This window comes from Tubulanus polymorphus, chromosome 5 (genome assembly GCF_964204645.1).
Source record: "Tubulanus polymorphus chromosome 5, tnTubPoly1.2, whole genome shotgun sequence".
In the NCBI taxonomy this organism is placed as follows: Eukaryota; Metazoa; Nemertea; class Palaeonemertea; order Tubulaniformes; family Tubulanidae; genus Tubulanus; species Tubulanus polymorphus.
In genome coordinates, this window is record NC_134029.1 from 6,039,504 (window position 1) to 6,060,044 (window position 20,541).

The following is a 20,541-nucleotide window of genomic DNA, read 5'->3' on the forward strand; positions in this document are numbered from 1 at the left end:
CGCCCATCGCAATTCTAAAAGTTTCTATCATTTCGATCTGAGATAATCGGACCTAAATTATATATATCTTTACGAAATATGTTTACCAAAATGATGGTACTCTTTACAAATATAATCGTAACCGAACGAATCCACGTGAATGGCAGGGACAGGGGTGGATACAGCATTTTGAAAGGGGGAGGGCGCAAATAAAAGCAATAACCCACTATAAATTGCGCAGTTAACTAGTTTATTGCATATTATAGCGTCTTGAAAATATTCTTCGCTCGGCATAAATAGGGATAGAGGCACACACCGTCTGGATCCGCCCTTGAGGGAGATAGGTTCTCTTGTCTACTAATGTTGGAGGCATCACTACGAGAAGGAAAACTGAGACACGGTGTATGAGATATAGAGAAAGCTGATGCTAGTTTAGCTGGCTAACACCACACGGGAGTCGCGCATCAAGCCCACCAGTTTTTATTGGACCGTTCCGCAGCTCGACTCGTATCTCGTAACTCGGCGGTGTTCATTGATTCGTGCCGTTTGATAAATGTAATTAGATCGACGATGCTCGTCGTTCTCTTGCTAAACTCCAGTTTTCCATTTGTCTTCCTTGACTTGTTTGATTTTGTGAAACTGGCTGTGGAGAAATTCATTCTGCGATAAGAGACGACACAATCGATCGATAGCGAGTTGCAAACTGCGGAAAGAATCTTAGTTTTTAATCGCCGTCTTATTCCAGCGGTGTATGCGTACGCATTCAAACATTCCAAGAATTGCAAACATTGAAAAAAGAACTGCTCTGTGTCGCCAGCTTAGCCGATCCAACGCGGGTGGAACCCCACGCATTCTGGCAGGCATCTCCCGCCAGCCTTCATTGAACATTGGCGAGAAACGAGAAAAAACTGATAGCAAAAAACATTCAACAACTTTTACCGAATATGACACGACTGTATCTCGTCTCCTCGAAACAAATGTCAAAGTTCCAATCGCATAAATTTCTGCTTTTTTCCCTCAATAACGAAACGCATCAGGTTCAGGGAAAATGTCTATTCGGGGACACAGTAAATATTCGTACACATATTTATCAACCTTGTTTTTTTTCTATCTGCGTGCTCGCTTCAGCGGCCTTGCTTAGTCGTCAGAGAAATTAGAAAATGATCAACGTACTCCAAATTTATGTTCCCTAATACATCGTATACGTTTGAATTGAATAAAACTTTGTCCAAATAGACTGTATTTTAATTAATACTTTGTACATATCTTTTTCTTTTCTTAAATTAACTTGAACTGGAGGTCACCTCTTTTGTAGTAGGATACGTGGCTGTTTGTTTCTCTGTCCGGTAAATTGATTCGACCAATCAACAAGGGCGTATTATGAGGCGCTATATGAACTAAGATGAACCGATGATTCAATGTCTTATTGTCGCACGAACGCGCAGGAAATACACTTGTGTCAACAACGACGAAAAGTTCATTTGCAACTTAGTTCATTTTTCAAACAACCGTCGTTGAGACGCTATTGTGTAACGGTATTCCTCATCAAGCTTTCAAGTACTTCCATACGCCAGATTCATTCTCATTTCGAAATGGATGCCATCTTTTTCGCGATCTACTCAATGTTTAACAGTTGTTTCGGATACCATCGACGAAATGTCTTTTTCCGTTTTAATGAACGCTGATCGATGTTTATAACGAAAAAAGTTTCGTCTTCCATCTCAGAATATAGATTCACTTTTGTAGGCGATTATGTTGTTTATTCACTCGGGTTCCAGCTGTTTTTAAAATCATTATTTTCTAAAGGAACTCATAATTACTCGCCAATGGCAATATGCGGTGACACAGTATAATTAATAGTTGATAAGGTATCAAAGCAGTATGCGTTATGTCGATGGAATAGAAGCTAGGGTTTATAGATTGAGATTTTGTTTTCTATATTACGAAAATCCACGCCTGATTGGTCTCAGACACGGCATCTCTCCAATCAACCAATCGGAACTGATGTCGAATGTGAGCTGGCTCGCAATCGACCAATCAGGTGATCGGTAGTGAATTGAAAATGCTATCTAGGCTCAAGGACGTGTAACCTAGTTGCGTCCGTGTTAAGGCTCCATCATGTTAATCCCGAAATAGCGTCGTATGAAATATGCTTTGATCAACTCTCAGTGTTGAGAGTGTTCTTAGTGCAAATGATTCTATCATTTGCACTGTGTCTCTAATGAAGGTTTAATTAATAACATACAGCAGAGATACCGTCGCACCTGTTGCATCATCGTGAATCGTGTCGCAGGTGTTCGGGTTCGAGCGAGATGGGCGATATCCTTAATGACTTTCCTTGGCTATCTCCTTCGCGTTCCGATGCAGCTATACGATAGCCAAGAGATGGACATTAATTCAGCACGACAAGGACAATCGGACATCGGATCGACGTGCATTCAATGTCAAGCGAATTCCAGGCTTTATTCACGCCGAAGCTTCTATCAAACACGACGCTGGCTTGTTATTAAAAACATCCCGCATTTTGTGTCGTGCTCGCGGCAGTTCTCATTAATAAACCATCTCTACAGCTGCAGAGAAGCTCCGTGTTATTCATCGTCTTTCGAATTGTATATCTCGGTTTTCTTCTCATATATACGTGATCGAAACGATACTCACCATGGTCTCCTATTTCATTATTCACCTATGTTACGTTATCCTGAAATCCGGCGCCGCGAGTCCGAGAATCATGAAAACGGCGATGTATATTCAGCACCATGCCGCTTGTTGTCTTGCGAACATATTTCCACAGCCATCAACATTAGCCGAAGCAAATATTGGCAATATTTCAGTCAGTGGACAATAATTGCGTGTGCCTGTTACGCTATTTATGAAAACATACCGCGTACGGTGGCATTTTGTAAGTGGAGGTTGATATTGATAATTAACAGTATCCGTAACGATGAAATACGATGAAATATTGAATAAGGTATCCCCGTATAACAGTTCTTACAGCCTATAATGAATCTGTTTTGTTTTTAGCCAATTTTTCCCCATACCAGCATACCAAAAAGCAATCGATTTCTTAGTGCATAAGAAAAATTTGGAGGATGGCGGGGATTGGTAAACCCATTTTTTAATGGAGAAAGCAATTCCTCGGTAGCTGGTTGACCTTAGACTCTTCAAATACCTAGATCCCAATATCATGTACGCGACGAAAGAGATGCTGAACTGTTAACGCCTCGAAATACCCGACACGTTTTATCGATGACCTCGGAAGCGAGTATAATCAACACAAATCATTCGGGTCCAGTTGAACGTGGTCGTCAAATGTCGCTACACTGATTCTAGCCTGAAACCTAACCGGCGATCAACACCCTAGTCGCTACTTAAACGCGATCTTGGCCCATAATTATGTAGCCGTGCCGCGTATATTTATGGCCAGTCGAAGTCATGTCACTCGGTACGTGCGAAATCGACGACGAGTTATTTTGTCTGGATGAATTATCACTGTTCGTTCGTTACTTCCGGCACTCCAAACGACACTTTCTCTATATACTTGTAACTAGAACTGACCAATGGCGAGAAGCCACATTTCTACTAATATGTAACTGTGATAACAAACTTAAAATTCGAAACTCTGAATCGAATCCTGTAAATGTGATGATGAATTATACATAAATGATTTTGACGTTGATGAGCATTTTAGGAAATTTGCCAAATGCACTAAATCAATCTAGGAATATGGCAGGGGTGGTTCCAAGCGGTGGGTGCAGGGATGCACACCCCCTCCTAAAGATATCAAATTGCCCTTACATTTTACGCGTGTATGGTTAATAGAAAATATCAAAGCTGATATACTTAGAAATATTCATGAGCTTGTTCGCTGTATTTCCAAGATGAGTAATATTTCTCACGAGCTTTCTTTTTCGATGCCCTTTTTATTATGTAATGCCCTCTTTTGGGGATGTACCTCGCCCTGAATCAGACCCTAGATCCGCTCCTGCTGCTTGCATAAGAAATGATCGAATCGCTATCGTACATACATAACACCTATGCCCGTAGAGCAAACACGCGAAATCAAAAGATGCTCAATATTCAGACATCGTCCGGCACAGCTGTGCTTCATATTCCCGTCGGACGATTCTCGAATTTGGACGTGATAACGGATGCGTCGATGAAATAGGATTTTCCCCCCATATCAATAATGTGTCGCTTATGAAATGTCCATGTAGGTCTGGCTATATTATTGTCGATGAAACATGGATGAGAGTAGAATATACTTGCACTAAAGATTGATAAATTTCATATGTACGAAAATGTTGAATAATACGCCCCCCTTATCAAAAGTGTTGATATTTTACAAAACGAACATTTGATAAAACGAAAAAATAGAATAATCTCGGAAATGACACAGTTTGTGAGTCACGTTCAATCGATCGACGAACAAAATGACGTCGCGGCCGTAAGGAGAGGATGTTTAACCTCTCCCCGTGGAGTTCTGATTTACGAAGCGTTTCGAACGTTAACTTGTCAAAACACGAAATGTACGTTTCGGCTTGAACGGTTTCGGTTTCATCGATCGTTATTACGGTGAATTTCGGATTTTCCGATTCGATTCCGGCACGTTCATTCCAAGTGTGTACGTCAACATAGCTCGATGAAGTTTACAAAATGATTTGAGACAAAAAAGGAAAAACAACCTAATTCGAGTGTGGGTCGTGAAAAGGCCCATTTATTCAGCGCCAGTCTCGAGGGCTTTAATATCTTTTTCAGTGATTTTACCAAGAATCAAATTTAATCTTTTGAAATGGATCCTTGTTCCTATACTTGCATTTCTACTCAATCGAGTGCCGAATGAAGATAATAATCAGTAGTTCAATATTTCGAATGATTGGAATGTTTACGAACATTAGAAAAATCGTAGAAATTTGCGTCATGCATTTTGTTGGAAGTGTGTGTTATTAGAAAATAATTCAAAGCCTCTGCGGGTGATCTATCATATTTTTTTGAAAAAGAAAAAAGGCGAATCGTTGTAGACAACTGAGGTGGAAAATCGCTATTTAATAGATCGAATGAAAATCGCTTCATTTTTGTTATTGAATATCCTTTGTGTTGCGGCATCAACAGTTCGACAGAGAACGCGCCAAGTCGCAAATTTAATAAAGTGCTTATTCCTTCCGCCGTTAGTTTTATCATTTAGGCAATTTTGACACATTTGTGGCTGATACGATTGACTTTCGATATTTGCGCGGTTCGCCCCGGCGTACGCAGATCGTTTTTCTAATTTATCAGCTTCGATTCCGATCTATCATTCGTCTCGGCGGCAGTGGCGGCGCCGCGAGTTCAGAACGAACGAATCGACGGTTCGGTATCGACGATTGATGTCGCATTCACGATTTGTGATTTATGAACACCCGACAGCCGGGCTAATTTCTTTGCGCGGCCGCAACAATAAAATAACAACCAACAGTTACTCACCATCTATATCATCATCTATTATATCCACTGTGTTTGTACAGAAAACCTGTTTAGACCAATTCCTATTACAAGTCAGTGTAAATCAATGTATATCAAATCAAAGTGTCAGTGTATATCAAATCATCGATACCACGTTACCTACATCGGTGTCTCTTAAAAATTTATAAAAATTCATATCATAAAATACGGTATTTAGTCGTTCTAACGAAACAAGCTACCGAATAGGGAGCCCAACGCACACGAAGTAGGACAACAGGGGAAACACGGAAATACAGAAACACGGAATCAAACAAGTTCAATTTCGGAAACATTGTTTCCCGGAACTACGTTTCTCGTAAACGCACACGATACAGGGAAAATGTTTCTGTCTCCTGTTTCCGTATTTCCCTGTGTCGTCTGCATTTGGCTTTACGATGGTTAGGTCCTATATACGATGGTTAGGTCCTATATACAATTTTTTGTTCTTCATATTTCATATCTTCTTCATATCGTTGTGAATTTGCTAATTTTCAAAATAACCCAGTCGTTCGCTGTTCTAATCGTATCTCAGAATAGAAATGAAATGAAGGGTGAAAATCCTTACTAACTGTCATTCTGAGATTACGAGTTCCGTCTCCGTGATTTAACGATACCTAATTTGGCAGTAGTTTTTGAAGATGTCTCGCGTATCTTATCCACTCAGCCTGTTTAATTTCGTCGAATATAAGAAAATCGATGAGACATCAAGAATCGTTGATATCGATAGTTGTTAATGACTTAACGCGTCTCAGGGTTTTCTGATGTCGATACCTCGTGTCCGTTGCGCTGGCTAAATAGACGAAACCAATGTGGCGAAATTAACGTACGGCTCATCGACACGTTTTCAACCGCGTTATTCAAGATAGCTTATTTAGAAGGAAGGAGGTAACCGAAAAACTTTTGCCTATTTCTGATCGCCCAGTCACTTAAACTCTGTATACGCAGTAACAATCAAGTAGTACTCCAGATTACTCTTTGTCGGTGTGTCTTTCTTGGAAGTAGCTGAAGGACAACATAATATAAATGTAAGCGATTACTTCGCTTCGGTAGGTAAAGCAGAACGATGAAACATATAGGGGTAGTCATGGCGATGTCGTATATTCTTCAATTTGTTTACAATAGAAAAAGTCTTATTTGGCTACGATTTTCCCGATCGCTAAACGCTGACCGTCGTAAACATTCCAAGATTGTGAACCAATTAGCGCGTGAGCGACTGCGAAATGGCTTCGTTTACGGTAATGCAGGAGGATCGAAACTCATGAAATGCTATAATGAAAATAAAAAGCGTCTGAAATGTTTGTTCTGCGTCCGCTACGAAATGACAGTGGTATACGCATTAAATCTGACGCACAGTTCCGGTTACTGTTCGTCATTGCAGTTATTTCATCTCAATCCGATACTCGCCGCGCGGGAACCACAAAATGGACGCGGGCTCCTTCTCGTACGGAGCAATAAATCTTTCTTGTAAGTGTACCGGTGGGAATTGTGAACGTATGCACGATTGAAACTTATAATCACCCCGGTGACGAGTCACTTTTACCGCGAGTAAATCAACTGGAATTTTCCTTTAGCGGGCTGTGTTTAGTAAATTCACTCGTGCTGAAACGAGAGTCCCTTCACTCGATTTCACATCGCCGTAGTTGAGGATTTTGTTATTGTGATTCGCCGGGTTTCGTTTTGCGGTAGTCGCAGAATATTGATGTGTTGTGCCGATGGTCGTCTTTCGACAGCCGCGTTTGCGAACGGAATGAACAAAAATCGACCATTGGAAAATTCGCGATACGCGTGTACATAAAAATCGTCTGCGCAGAAATTGGGTCTTTCTTTTGACCTTAAACGATGAATTGAAAACTATCGACCTGTCATAATGAGAAGATAAAATTTACTACAAATAAATATAATATGAAACGTCGTTATTTTCTCATTCTTAAAGTTCTATTTTTGTTCGCATTTATTGACCACACAGGTATCAGCATTCAAGTTTGCTTAGTTAAGAATAGTTAGAAAAAGCTTTGACAGGAATCGAGTAAAACATGTCCTATTTTATGTATTACGTAATTCTCTTATAACGTGTGAGTTCTCCCAGCAGCCCTCGAATGAGCGGTCCGTCAACAAAAATTTCGGTGACGAACAAAAGACGGTGGCACAATGATACGTACGAAAAATATGAATTTTACTCAGACATCTCTGTTTTTATATTACAGCCAGCTTGCAAGGACCCTACGAAAAAGCTCTGCTCGAGTATCTATTCGTCACCAACAAATACAACATATTGGAACGACCAGCAGCGAATGACAGCGAACCCCTGGAAGTACAATTAAAACTTACTTTGCAGCAAATCATTGACGTCGTAAGTAAACAAATCATTTTTAACTTCGTTTTTCTTTCAGTTTTTTTCTTTTTTAATCTTAAAATGGATTTCGAAAGCTTTTGTCGGAACGGTTTTGTCAATTCAACGACGATTTCATAATCTCGTATTGTTATTCTGATGTATACGGCATCTTTAAGGACAGTTTTCAACTAAGGATTAGACGTAATATAAGACGTGTTCTAGGAGCCTGTCGCCGCTCCTTTCCTTCTTCGTGAGAGAGACGGCTCGACACGTTTATCATCTCTCTCTCTCTCTAGTCTGACGATCACTGGTAAAACAACAAAGACGATGAGACTTTCTTTTATTCCGGCTCATTATTGTTAGGTCTGAGCGCGTTTGAGATTTTAATTAGGCTAACCCTTTCAAACTCGTTTTTACGGTAATGGATTCGCTTCGGCGCGGTACGTTAGTTTCACGCAGGCATGGCGTTTGTTTAATTGAGCGAGATGAATTTTCCAATATATTCGACATGTAACGTTTCCCTCGGGGTCGCCTTAGATTCCTCTATTCATCTTCGGGGATCATCGTTTCATTTTTTCCTTTTTATACGTGATTTCGGTTGAATTCATTTTCGAATAGTGTCGTCGTTCTCGGAGGTAGAATTTCTCATTTAAGCCGTCTATTTTTTCAACTGGATGTATCATCTTCTTTCGCTCTTCGGTCCGTTGTTATTGGTAACAATTCGTTTTTCTAGTTTGACGTATGGGCATACGGTGTTTCAGAGCTATCGGATTACTCTTAAAAAGCGCATAACGTGTCCGCAGAATAATAGGCGATATATGAATTCATATAGCAGCCTCTTGAACCAGTACAAAACAAAAAAACAGCAAGTTTGTATGATAAATGTATAAAGAGTTTTGAAAGTGCATCGAAACTGCGTGATAATAGTATTCATCCATTTTAGTTAATTCAGATCTTGAGTGCTTGGCTAGTATTAGCATATCAAATATTGAAAACTCAAGGGATAGCGGTGGCATATTTCAATCGGGGTATTTCAGACATTTGAATATGTACTACAGTGCGTAGAATTTCTGTGAAATTTGACAGCACAATAAATAAAACAATAGTTCAAAAAAGTGAGCTTGGATTTAGCATTTCATTTCAAATTTCCGAAGTGCGCGTATATACCGACACTATTCCAGTATTCAATTGCACAATACGATCCACGCGCTGGGTTTTTGATCATCAATTCTATTAGGATATCTTTGTCACTATCACCTTGGCGGTGTTGATCATCCCCGAACAGAATACCGAACATGAGAATCGGGACGTCAGAAATCATCACCGCGAGTGGATCAAAGTGCGCACTTCGATTTCGCGTCGAGGCGCCGTTTCATGTTGTCGGAGAGATTAAAACGACTCGATGTCACCGAGAGGAATCACAGCGCGCACGCGGTCTCAGGTGGTACGGCACTGTGTAGTACGGTGTTTGATACGCTTATTAAACTGGGACTCCTAAAATCCTCTCAAACGACATACGCCTTTTGACGTATCGTCAGGCTTCGAATAGCACGTCGGCCCCGGAGGAACTCATTCGGTAATAATACGAAAACGTATATGAAGATGCATGTAGCTTTTTTGATTGGCTGCGGTCTCGTCGCTGGTGTATAACGATATTAACCGTTTTATTTCAAAGAGCCCGAATGGTAAGCGGCCACTTCTGTTTTGGAATCTTGAAAACCCAGAACGATCCTTGTGATACAGTTATTTCCAAAATCTCGATTTATTGAATTAGGCAATCAACTAAGTTAAACCCCAGTCACTTGCCGGTTCAGACTGTTTGGAAGATAATCCGCAGCCGAGATCTCCAATGTTTTTCTTCGATTTAGAGAAAAAATTCTGTAAATTCGACCGCCGATCCGATCACTCAACTACATCCGCGCTTCATTTGCTGATCTCAAAATCAAACCCCTGTTTCGCTCCCGGCAGGTGTGGTAGGTTTGTATAAGGGACACCAAATCAAAACAAATCAAACGAAATCTACCCATCAAACAACTTACGGGATCAAACCCCATCTTAAGATTTATAAAAAAAACCGACGACGCTCCAACAAAAATCAATAAGATTTAGTATAGAAATTCATCGATATCGAGTTTTAAGAATAGAGTAACCTGTGGGGAATGACAGTCAGTTTTATATTTTCTAATCTGTCGCCAAAAACCCGATATCAATCAAACTATGATTTCCAAGTTTGGTGTCAGCGCGTGAATTTACAACGCATTCAGCTGGAATGAAAGTGAAATTTCCACTCAATTTTCTCGTCAGCCCCGCGGGGAGTAATAATTCTTAAACAGTCAAACGTCGCGGGACTCCGGCGCCGTCGTGTAAAGCGCTCTCTTATTGCCACGGATCCGTTTGATGACTTACCAGCGACGTTTTTACGCACCAGCCGGAGACAACGAAATATCCGAAAATGCATATGTGAATTTCATCGTTTCGAACAGTTGGAATTAAACGGGGGAGCCGTTAAGCAGACTCATCCCCAGCAGTGCGGAATTCAACTTGAACTTCGTTTCCCGTCCGGACAGGCACATAAGAAGACAGCAGAAAAGGTTTTTGAGATGCATGATGTCATAGTTTAATAAAATGAAAAAAAGTATTCTACAATAAGGAAAATGTCGAATCGATTTACAAGAGGAAATCCAATCTACACCAGTTTGATCGACTGACTGGTACTTTCTCCAGCTGATATTTTTTAGCTCTTGTTCCGGCTGAGGCGTGCATTTTGTAAGGCGATCTAGATTATCAGTGCCGGGGAGTTTGGATACTGTGAACTCTTTGGCACTGTGCTTGTCCTTACTGTCAATTCATCATCTTGCTCTATTTACAGGACGAAAAGAACCAAATTATATCATCAAATGTCTGGTTAGATATGGTAAGTTACTTGATGACAACGGTGTTTATGTCATCAGCGTGCGTGCGTGCGTGCTGCCTCCAGGGCGAACGGGATGCGACACTGTCGTCACGTAACTCGACGATAACACGAACCACGAAGACAAAAAAGAGTTCATGATTATTATTAACCAAAATCATGAGAGAAATTTGACGAGGTTTTTCCGAGCTGTTCGACAGAGGTGTAGCAGGTTTGCGCTCTAGAGTTGACCCACAGTGGCGCACCCTAGTTGTAAAGGGTTGAATGTTGTTTTCGAGCATCATGAAACTCACGATATTTTCTCTCTACAGGACGAAAAAAATCAAATAATCAACACTAATGTATGGTTAGATTTGGTAAGTCTGTCCGCACGGTAACGTATGATATTTACGTAGGAATGAGAAGAGGATAAAATAAGTTGACAATCCTGACACTTGGTGTGAGTTTTCTGCGTAACTTTCCTTAAACCCGTTAACTATCGTTAGTTTATGTATTCGAGAAAAAGCTATTGATAAAACAGTACGCGATCGACGATATGACGATTAAGAAGTCTTAACATGCTAAATAAAATTTGAGAGAGAAAGAGAGAGATAGCAATTTTAGATAAATCCACGAGATTGAATGAAATATTAAAAAAAGATATATACTTCGGAATATGGACGATAAAAAATTGAAGAATAAATGAAAATTTGAAATTTGTTCGTATGTTTGCTAAAATGTTATCCATTTGGTAAAAAAAAAAATGTGTCCGAAATAGCATGCAATAGAAATAAACAGAATCGTTGATGAATATAATGATTCTTGTACCATTAGTTCTACAAGATGTCAATCGACACAAAACTGATAGATGAAAAATTAGGTATGCCACGAAGAGATATAATTAGATTTAGGCATTAGTAATTAAAAAACAGTTTCTAAAAAAATGCATCAACTTCTTTTATCCTCAGATTCCAAATTTTAGGATTTGCCCTCATATCATATTGTCCATCATTCGTTGCTCAAGTGACTCGTATACTACTGTCATCATGTGCCAGACACCCAAAGACACTGCTGCTTTCGTCTTAGATTGAAAATAAACTGAACAATGACATCGATAAGCCCGTCTGAAGAGTCTCCCATCCTTCGTTGCAATACACGAAAACATCAAACCACCGAGACATCCCGAAAATGAAACTTAGATGTTTTAATCAAAAATTTCAGTCATATTTATGGAGAAATGATGCAAAAACACTAGAACTGAACTGCACTTGAACTAAAACGATTTCAACATAAAGTATCAGTAGGATCATATTTCGTGAAGAAATATTATAACTGAATTTTCATCAAGCAACATACACGTTGCTCCGTATCTTTTCTTGTAGTAAGTTCACTCAGAGCCTAGAGCTGATTCACGCTTGGTTATTGGTGATTATTCCATATATATTTTTATTCATTGTTATTGATAGAGCTGTCAATACTTTTTAAATCTAAACATTCGCTGCCTTTTTTATGGCGGCGCAAATTAACATAACTGCACTGAAACCCGTTAAGACCTTGTTGAATTTTGTCTCAAATGCGTAGCTTTAAAGTTCCTCAAGCCCTCAATTAATTATTTTCGCATTTATAATCAACGAATTAAATACACATTTTACCCCATTTCTTCTTCTTCTGAATTCATCTATTTTTATATGATTTTCTACTTACGCCAGCGGAAGCAGTGGTGTCGTTCGTGTTGCGCATGCGTGCATGTCATGATATCGTGACCACATTGTCTCTATTTTGCATGTATTCATCGCGCGAATTTTGTCGCATCAGATCTTTTCAAATGGTGAATCGAAAAAGTCCATTTCGATGTATACAATATTGAGAAGTTTCCAACTGCTCGAAAAAAATCGACAATGGCTCAAAGAATATTCGGCAAGCACATCATGCGTCTATATGTGTTTCTTACAACACTCTTTCACCTTTCACCGAAAAACGTCACCCACGTTCAATCAATGAGAACTTGGTTACTAGAAATGGCAACGAATCATGGTACATGTACTTTTAGCCCTATATATAAGTAAAAAAGCGAGCAAAAAACTGCGATGTATTTACCGAATTATATGTGTAAATTATAATCCCATCCCATCGAAAAAAATAAATCAAACCACCAAAGCCAAAGCTTTACTGCATATTCCATTAAATCGTTAGTTTATGAACTCTTCTCTAAATGTAAAATTCTGTTTTTTTCTGTTTGAGCCAAAATCGATTTGATTATAAATACCACCCGAATTTTTCCCAGCTATAGATGGTATTTTATTTTGCGGCCCGTAATTGAGGAAATATTTCAGTTTCATCATATATACGTATTATAATCATCGTTTTTATTGATTATCATATAGATTCGAAATGATAATCGATTTCATTTGATTACAAATTAATTAAGCTTAATGTTAAACGAGGTAAAGGGGATATGTTTATTACGGCTGATTTTTGAGCTAATTTACATATTATATAATTTAAGTGCACATGAACCAGTATACGTACGCATGCATGAAATATATTGTTTAGACAATTTTCTTAAAACAAATCTTATATAAAAATATAATTTCTCGTCATCTCTATAAATGATATTGTATATTGTCTGCATGGTGATTTTAAATTTCATTATCTCTTTATAAAAATCGAGTACGATTTCTTTATCTCGGTCCCTGATCTCTTTTGGTACAGTTTGAATGTATATATACGCGGTTTCCTTCGACGAATAGTAGAATCGCGATCACAAACTAACCGGGAAATCTAGAAAAACGAATCAGTGCAGAATTTGAATGACAAACGATTCAAATTGAACGCAGTAAAATTTTAAGTACCAACCAGAAAGCGATGACATATTTCGGTTAATCGACCCATAGCTGCCAAAAGAGTTCAGCATAAAATTGTAAAAAAGATAAACATAAAATGATTTCATGATTAAAAATTTCCTCGGGAAATGCTGCACAGGGTGTTGGGCACTATCACATGAGAAAAAGGGCAATTCCTAGGAAGCTTTCAGTGCTAGATCATCTTTCCTAACGATCTTTACTATTGCTCCATTTCAACGAAAGTGAAAATACGAATTGGGCCATTTTTAAAAAGCCACTGATTCACTGATTGCTTGCTATCGTAGAAACGTAAAAAGTGTAAATAAATTTGTTATAAGTTAAAGGGTTCTTCACCTAATAGTTTTCCTAATAGTTTGGTTCAAATATTAAACAATTTAATGTGATGAGTTAATCAAAATTAAGTGGCATAAAGCCGATAGCCAAGAGGTAAGCAATTGAAAAATCAGGAATAATACTCAGTTAATCAGTTTTTCTTTCTATTGATTAAAATGTTTTTCTAAATTTGGAATGACCTTGATAAAAACATCACTCTTTATAAACCTTTTCGTGGGAAGCTGCACTCGGTACCAGGTAATTGCTAAGATGTAACAATAAATGCTTACGTGTGGATTTTCATCTTTGCAGGAGCTTACAATGTTACCAATAATGATGCCTATTCATCTCAGCCAGTCACGAATATTCAAAAGTGGTGTTAAACTGTTACCCTTTGAGCCGTATCCCGGTTATTCGTGAAAGAATATCACAATTTCTATCATTGGTTCAACTGGATAATAATATAGATTATGAAAAACTGTTACAAGATTGAAGATAATTTTCTCTTGGCTGATATGAATATGCACTCCCTGTGCTATTGAGGCCCAACACACACGACGGAGATTGAGTTTAGGAACACTGTATTTGGTTCATTGTCATCGTTTGTTCATGACGCCATATTGGACGCCAAACACGTGTTATTCATGCTTTAAAGGATTCACTTCACAAACCACCTCAACATTTAAATATCAATTAGATTTCTAATACGGTCAAAACATCCTCAACGCTTAAGCCATAACTGATATGGTTTTCGTCACGAGGAATTGCCAAAATGACTAAATTATTGGAATCGGTGATCATATGTAAATCACCATTGTGTTCGACTGCCAAAGGCACATCGCATCTAGTCGTGTGTGTAGCGCTTTCAGCCTAGCGCATACAGCACATCAACCCGAAACGTAAAACAGAAACGCTTTGACGTGGATTGTTTCGTGGCTGTATGCGGTACTCCGAAACAGGAAAATCCTTCGTGTTTAATAGTTGAAGCAGCTAAACATTCAACGCGATTACGCAATAACCAACCGGTGGCAGCGTACGGATCACGTGGCTGATCAAAATGGCGACGACTATTGATTCGACGCGGCTGCGAGAGGTCGCGGACGAACCGGGTCATCGAAACATGTGCACAATTCGGTTTCGGGATTTTTGAGTTTTTTCCTGTATGCGCTAGGCTTAAATGATTCACCTGTTCAACCTACTCGAACTGCAATGTCATTCATTATCGCCTGAAGAGATACTGGAGGAAGATGTCAGGAACATTTCCATTTCAGATTCCGCAGACGATCAAATTGTCGAAGGCGAATGGTTCATTAGAACCCCGATTATATATGTTTTATACTGTAAATGTTAAAGGGGGTTAAAAGGAGTCAGTGGTTTTATTTTGCAGAGCTGGAACGACTATTCGCTAACATGGGATCCACAACGGTTTGGTGGAATTGCAAAAATCCGATTGCCTCCGAAGCAAGTGTGGCGGCCGGACATTCTAATGTACAACAGGTAAGCAGATCTTTCATTTCAACAAGAGCGATTGTGCGCATACGAATCTTCCGATTATTTCATTCTGATTTGATCGCACTTAATCGTCAATTTTTTCAGTGCTGACGAATCATTTGACGGCACGTACGCTACAAATGTAGTAATTAGCCATGACGGTTCGGTGAGCTACATCCCGCCGGGTATGTTCAAATCCACGTGCAAAATCGACATCACGTGGTTCCCGTTTGACGACCAGCGATGTGACATGAAATTCGGATCGTGGACCTACGACGGAACGAAGATCAACTTAACTCTACCCAGCGAGAAAGGAGACAGCTCAACGTTCATGGAAAATGGTGAATGGGATTTGATCGGTAAGTAATGGTCGATTACATTTTTTCCTTTTCTCCAGCGATAAAACAAAGAAGGTTTTGATCGCATAATGAACTGTTTAGAGTTTCCCCAGTAGCCGTATTGGAATTTCGAATGTTCGGGCAGGCCGGGATATGTAGCCGATTCAGCATGACTAATACATCTAAATATGTATATAGAAATTGGATACATACCGCCAAAGCTTTTCTAACAGATGAGGGATTTTAATCCATAACGAAGATAATTACAGCTTTGAAATCTAATGTAATTGCAAATACCATATCCGAAATGCATGGATTACATTTCGGATTCTTTGCTGTTCTGGTATACGAATTCGTTCACCGGGGGTGTGTGAGGATTGTCGTTCTGTTTTCAAATCAGAATTATTTCTTTTTTGAGCGTTAAAAACAGAAAGGAGTATATCAGAAACGTCTATATAGATTTCAATTCACGGCAAACTTAAGTCCTTCGATATTTACGGGGCTGTTTGAAGTTGTACCAGGAAAGGACCGAGCTCTGAAGCCTTTCTGTTATCGACAATGGCATATGTTCTTTTTTAGGTCTCCCAGGAGTTCGCCACGAAATAAAATATGAATGCTGCCCAGAAACCTACCTTGATCTCGAATTCACAGTCGAGATCAGACGTCGAAAATTATACTACTTTACTAATCTTATTGTCCCCTGTATCATCCTTTCCCTTATGACGATGGTAGCCTTTCTAATACCCCCGGATGCCGGCGAAAAACTCACGTTTGGTAGGTCGATATAGGATCACACTGGTCCCGAACGTTAAGCGTAAGGCCGATGAAAAAGATGGCGTTGATAACATATTGTGAGACATTGACGTATTGATAACCTATTTAAGAAGCTTCTAAATTTTCCTATATATGTATATTCAAATTTTGTTTGATTTGCCTGTTCAAATTCGAAGTAATTAGAAAAACGAAATTGTGCTGATGAAAGTTGAACTTAAGTAGTTTCTAAAAAAAGAGCCAGTCATTTCACAATGGGCGCTAGATTTTTCTACCGTGAGGGTTAGTTAAGCTTGTCAGTAGTCCTTTCATATCAGATCGTGACTACTTCAAGACTAACTGCCCGTTCTTCGTTATTTGTTTCGCATCGCAATTCTAATTTCAAAGGCTTGATTTGTTTACGTTTTTACGATTATCATCATTATTTTTATCTTTACATTTCGCCGTTGTATATGCGGGGCTTAATTCACTCGCGCCTTACATTCACATCGTGTATTTGTATAACGCTCTACTCGGACGCAACTTTTCATCGCTGCACATTTTCACACACAGAATACACTTTAATCGGCTTCCATTTCATATCCGAAGTACAAACGATACTTCTGTGGTACAAAATATGTCAATCTCTCACATGCCGCTGTCAGTGCCTTTTCTTCGCTCATCTGCCTTTCTGGTTCGGCGGGACAGGGTGTTGTGCACGCACGTGCAGTGTTTCCCTAGCCGTTTCTTATGATTTTTGACTTTTTCTTTCGATTCTTTTATTTTAGATGTCCCCGCAAAACTCACTGTCTTTAAGTATGAGTGCTGCCCTGAACCATACATAGATATTACTTTTACAATACATATCCGACGACGAACGTTGTATTATGGCTTTAACCTGATTATTCCATGCGTCCTCATCTCGTCTATGGCTCTTTTGACCTTCGTTTTGCCGCCTGATGCTGGCGAGAAGATTTCTCTAGGTACGTACACGGAAAATTATAGCTAATTAACATCAAACTAACATCCGATACTATCCTCTATTTCGTTTCATATTTGAACCATCGAAACCATCGGAACTGATCGTTCAAAAGCAGCTTCTAAAAACCTACCTAACAAGTAAATTTCTCACCGAAAAAAAAAGAATGTAACGCGCTACAATCTCTGTGCGGCAAATATCAAAATTCTAAACTATAAGGGCATACTTCCAGAATCTACCTACTGTTCTCAATCCTTGAAATTTCGCCTCGTTCATCATCGAATCGAAAAAATTCGACAGCAAAGAAATGTTTTGCAAGGGACACACCGCCATTTTTAAACGGTGTCACGTGTACATGTTCATGTGATGTGTCACGTGATGGATTCATTTTCTTTATAAACTTTGTTGCCTCTAATCTTCGCTGTATCTCTTTCTCGCCCTTCTGTTCTTCTCACTCTTTCGCGTTTTATGTCGGAATTCTCAAAACGAAAACAAAAAACGTCTCCCGAAAAGTTATATGTTTCTCTTTTGATAGCAGCATGCTCAACGAAAATGTCTACAACTATTTGTTTTTTTTTTAAACATTTGTTTTACCTTTAATCCCACGATTAAAACAGTTGAGAAATCCGACACAAATGTTATATATTATATATATAGTAAATTAATGTTGTTCGTAATCCGGCATTGTACTACGTAAAATATTTAGATTCATGCTTTCATTTAGCGATTCTGTTTACTTAGTTGAAACAAATTTGTGAATATTAAAAAATCATAATTTGCTTATATCACTCACGCATAATTATGCTTACTTGCCTAAAGCCTATCGTAAATTCAAAACAGAATTGTTTATATATATATATATATATATATACTTAAAATTCAAACTTTATTTTTGAAAATATACAATCTTAATTAAATCATTAAGAAATTGAGAGGTAATGTATAGAAAAATATACGGATTAGTTATCTAATACTAATTTTCTAAACTAATGTTTTAAGAATGAATAAGCGTAAAATCTTCCAATTTTTCAAAGGCGTAACTATTGTGATATTCTAGGTGCGCGGTGAAAGACGGTGAAAATGATTACGTTTTTATTTTTTTCTGATTTCAGGTGTAACTATTCTCCTGTCCTTGACCGTGTTTTTACTGCTGGTAGCAGAAACAATGCCCCCGACTTCGGACGCCGTGCCATTAATAGGTGAGGAATTGCCCCATCAAATTATCTCAGAGCTACAGTCGCCGCCATGGGGACACGTGATACCGACGCAACTACGTACCTTTTTATCCATCCCAATCTGCCTGCTTAGATCCTTAGCTGGCTTTTTAGCACGTCGATCTACCTGGATGATACTTTTTCTCATCTCTGAAAACCGCTGATTCCCATACGGGCCATTTTGTCTAGACCAATTTCAGTTCATATTTCATAATTTTTTGCACAGTGTGTATATATATATATATATATATATATATATATATATATATATATATATATATATATATATATATATATATATATATATATATATATATATATATATATATATATATATATATATATATATATATATATATATATATATATATATATATATATATATATATATATATATATATATATATATATATATATATATATATATATATATATATATATATATATATATATATATATATCGCCTGTATGAGTGTTTCCGTGTAGTCACCTGAAATGTGATCACAATTCTGAAAGGAATACGTCATTATTCCACGCAATAATTGATGAAATATTGCGTAAATTATATTGAGTTGTGATGTAGCCACTTCACCAAAATTATGAAGTATGCGCCAATAGAGAAGAGCAAATTTCAAATTATTCGGTTTCAGTTGTTAAGCGTGGTAGTGTAATACGTGAATTGCTTTTTGGATTCTATCACAAACCGAAGATCGTTACTCGGCCCAAAATCTTAGGGGATCGATGCGCTCGAGTGCTGGTAGATCGAGACGTCAAACGATCTTGATATGTACGGCAAAGACATTTACTACTGAGTCGGCCACGGCAAAGTTAATCTGATCGGCAAAATCCCCCCTTTTCTTCTCTCCGATGCCGGTAACTTAACTTCGCCTGGTGACATGGTTTTCATAGTGCGTTCGCATGTCCAGCATTTTTGACTACTCTGATCACCAGTCAAATCCAGGTAGAGGCGACGAACTCTTTTAAATATCCATTTATTTTCTCAGCATAGCGATATTTTATTTAGATATTACCTTATTGTAGATTTCATTCCATTTTTCCCTCCTGGCTTTTTGCAACGATATACTCACTCACAATTAATCGATTGCTATTTAGCATGCATTCTTTCTCGAATTCAACCAATCATCTCAAATCACAATTAGAATTTAGTTTTCTTTATTCTTTTTTTGAAATATTACATGGATATTAGTAGAAAATTTGAGTAGGCAATTTTTAGCTCGATTTGCTGCGGCTGATATGCTGCTTAAAACATTCCTCCATGAAGGAAATTGTGGCTATTCAAACATAAAAGATAAACGCAATGCACCATTCGAATTTAAAAGTGAAGCCAATATATTAGCACACATTTCTTTACTTAAAAATCGCTTCAGTTTTATTCTTATTCAAGACTGACTTCGTTTGAAAACGCTAAACAATATTAAGTTAATTTTTGTTTTCCACTGTTACACGCTGACTACGTCCATAAATGTTGACATGAACATTTTCTACATGTTTCCCCGTAAATGTGTTAGACTTAGGCGCCAACCGATATGTTCCCTGTTGTCAAGTCCGGTTGAGTGCAGATAGGCCCCTCTATACAGCGTCTCAGTGGTGAAGTATCCCCAATCCTCTGATTCCCTAGTGTTTTAAACGTAAAATGCGTTCTGGCTATATGGGAATGAGTTTCATCACTGATAGAGGGGGCTTCTGTGTCCGAAGAGCTTTGAAGGTGCTTAAACATCGATGCAGTGCATTTATTCGTCCATCTTGATTCTTAATTCCCAATCGATACTTGACGGGTCCAAATTCAATGCGAAATGTCGAGTTTATAAGATCAGTTTATTACGTTTTATTTAAAACTATTGAAACAAAAAAAAAATATCTAAGTAAAACCATAAAAGAAAGAATCCGTGATTT

General features: G+C 38.3%; 1 protein-coding gene and 1 long non-coding RNA gene across 3 annotated transcripts in view; one reads left to right on the forward strand and one right to left on the reverse strand.

Annotated features, from left to right (window-relative positions):
• LOC141904901 (uncharacterized) overlaps positions 1–5,504 on the reverse strand; it is a 29,414-nt gene extending 23,910 nt beyond the window's left edge. The window contains exon 1 of the long non-coding RNA XR_012619219.1: positions 5,440–5,504. This is a non-coding gene — a long non-coding RNA (uncharacterized LOC141904901). The remainder of the gene's footprint in view (positions 1–5,439) is intronic.
• LOC141904900 (neuronal acetylcholine receptor subunit alpha-7-like) overlaps positions 1–20,541 on the forward strand; it is a 64,103-nt gene that overhangs the window by 35,325 nt on the left and 8,237 nt on the right. The window contains exons 3-8 of one of the 2 annotated variants that reach the window (XM_074793511.1): positions 7,662–7,807; positions 10,659–10,703; positions 15,243–15,352; positions 15,452–15,705; positions 17,223–17,417; positions 18,526–18,612. In XM_074793511.1, coding sequence (XP_074649612.1) covers positions 7,662–7,807; positions 10,659–10,703; positions 15,243–15,352; positions 15,452–15,705; positions 17,223–17,417; positions 18,526–18,612 — 837 coding nt within the window. Of the gene's footprint in view, positions 1–7,661; positions 7,808–10,658; positions 10,704–11,011; positions 11,057–15,242; positions 15,353–15,451; positions 15,706–17,222; positions 17,418–18,525; positions 18,613–20,541 lie in introns of both variants that reach the window. The other variant, XM_074793510.1, reaches the window with a different exon arrangement.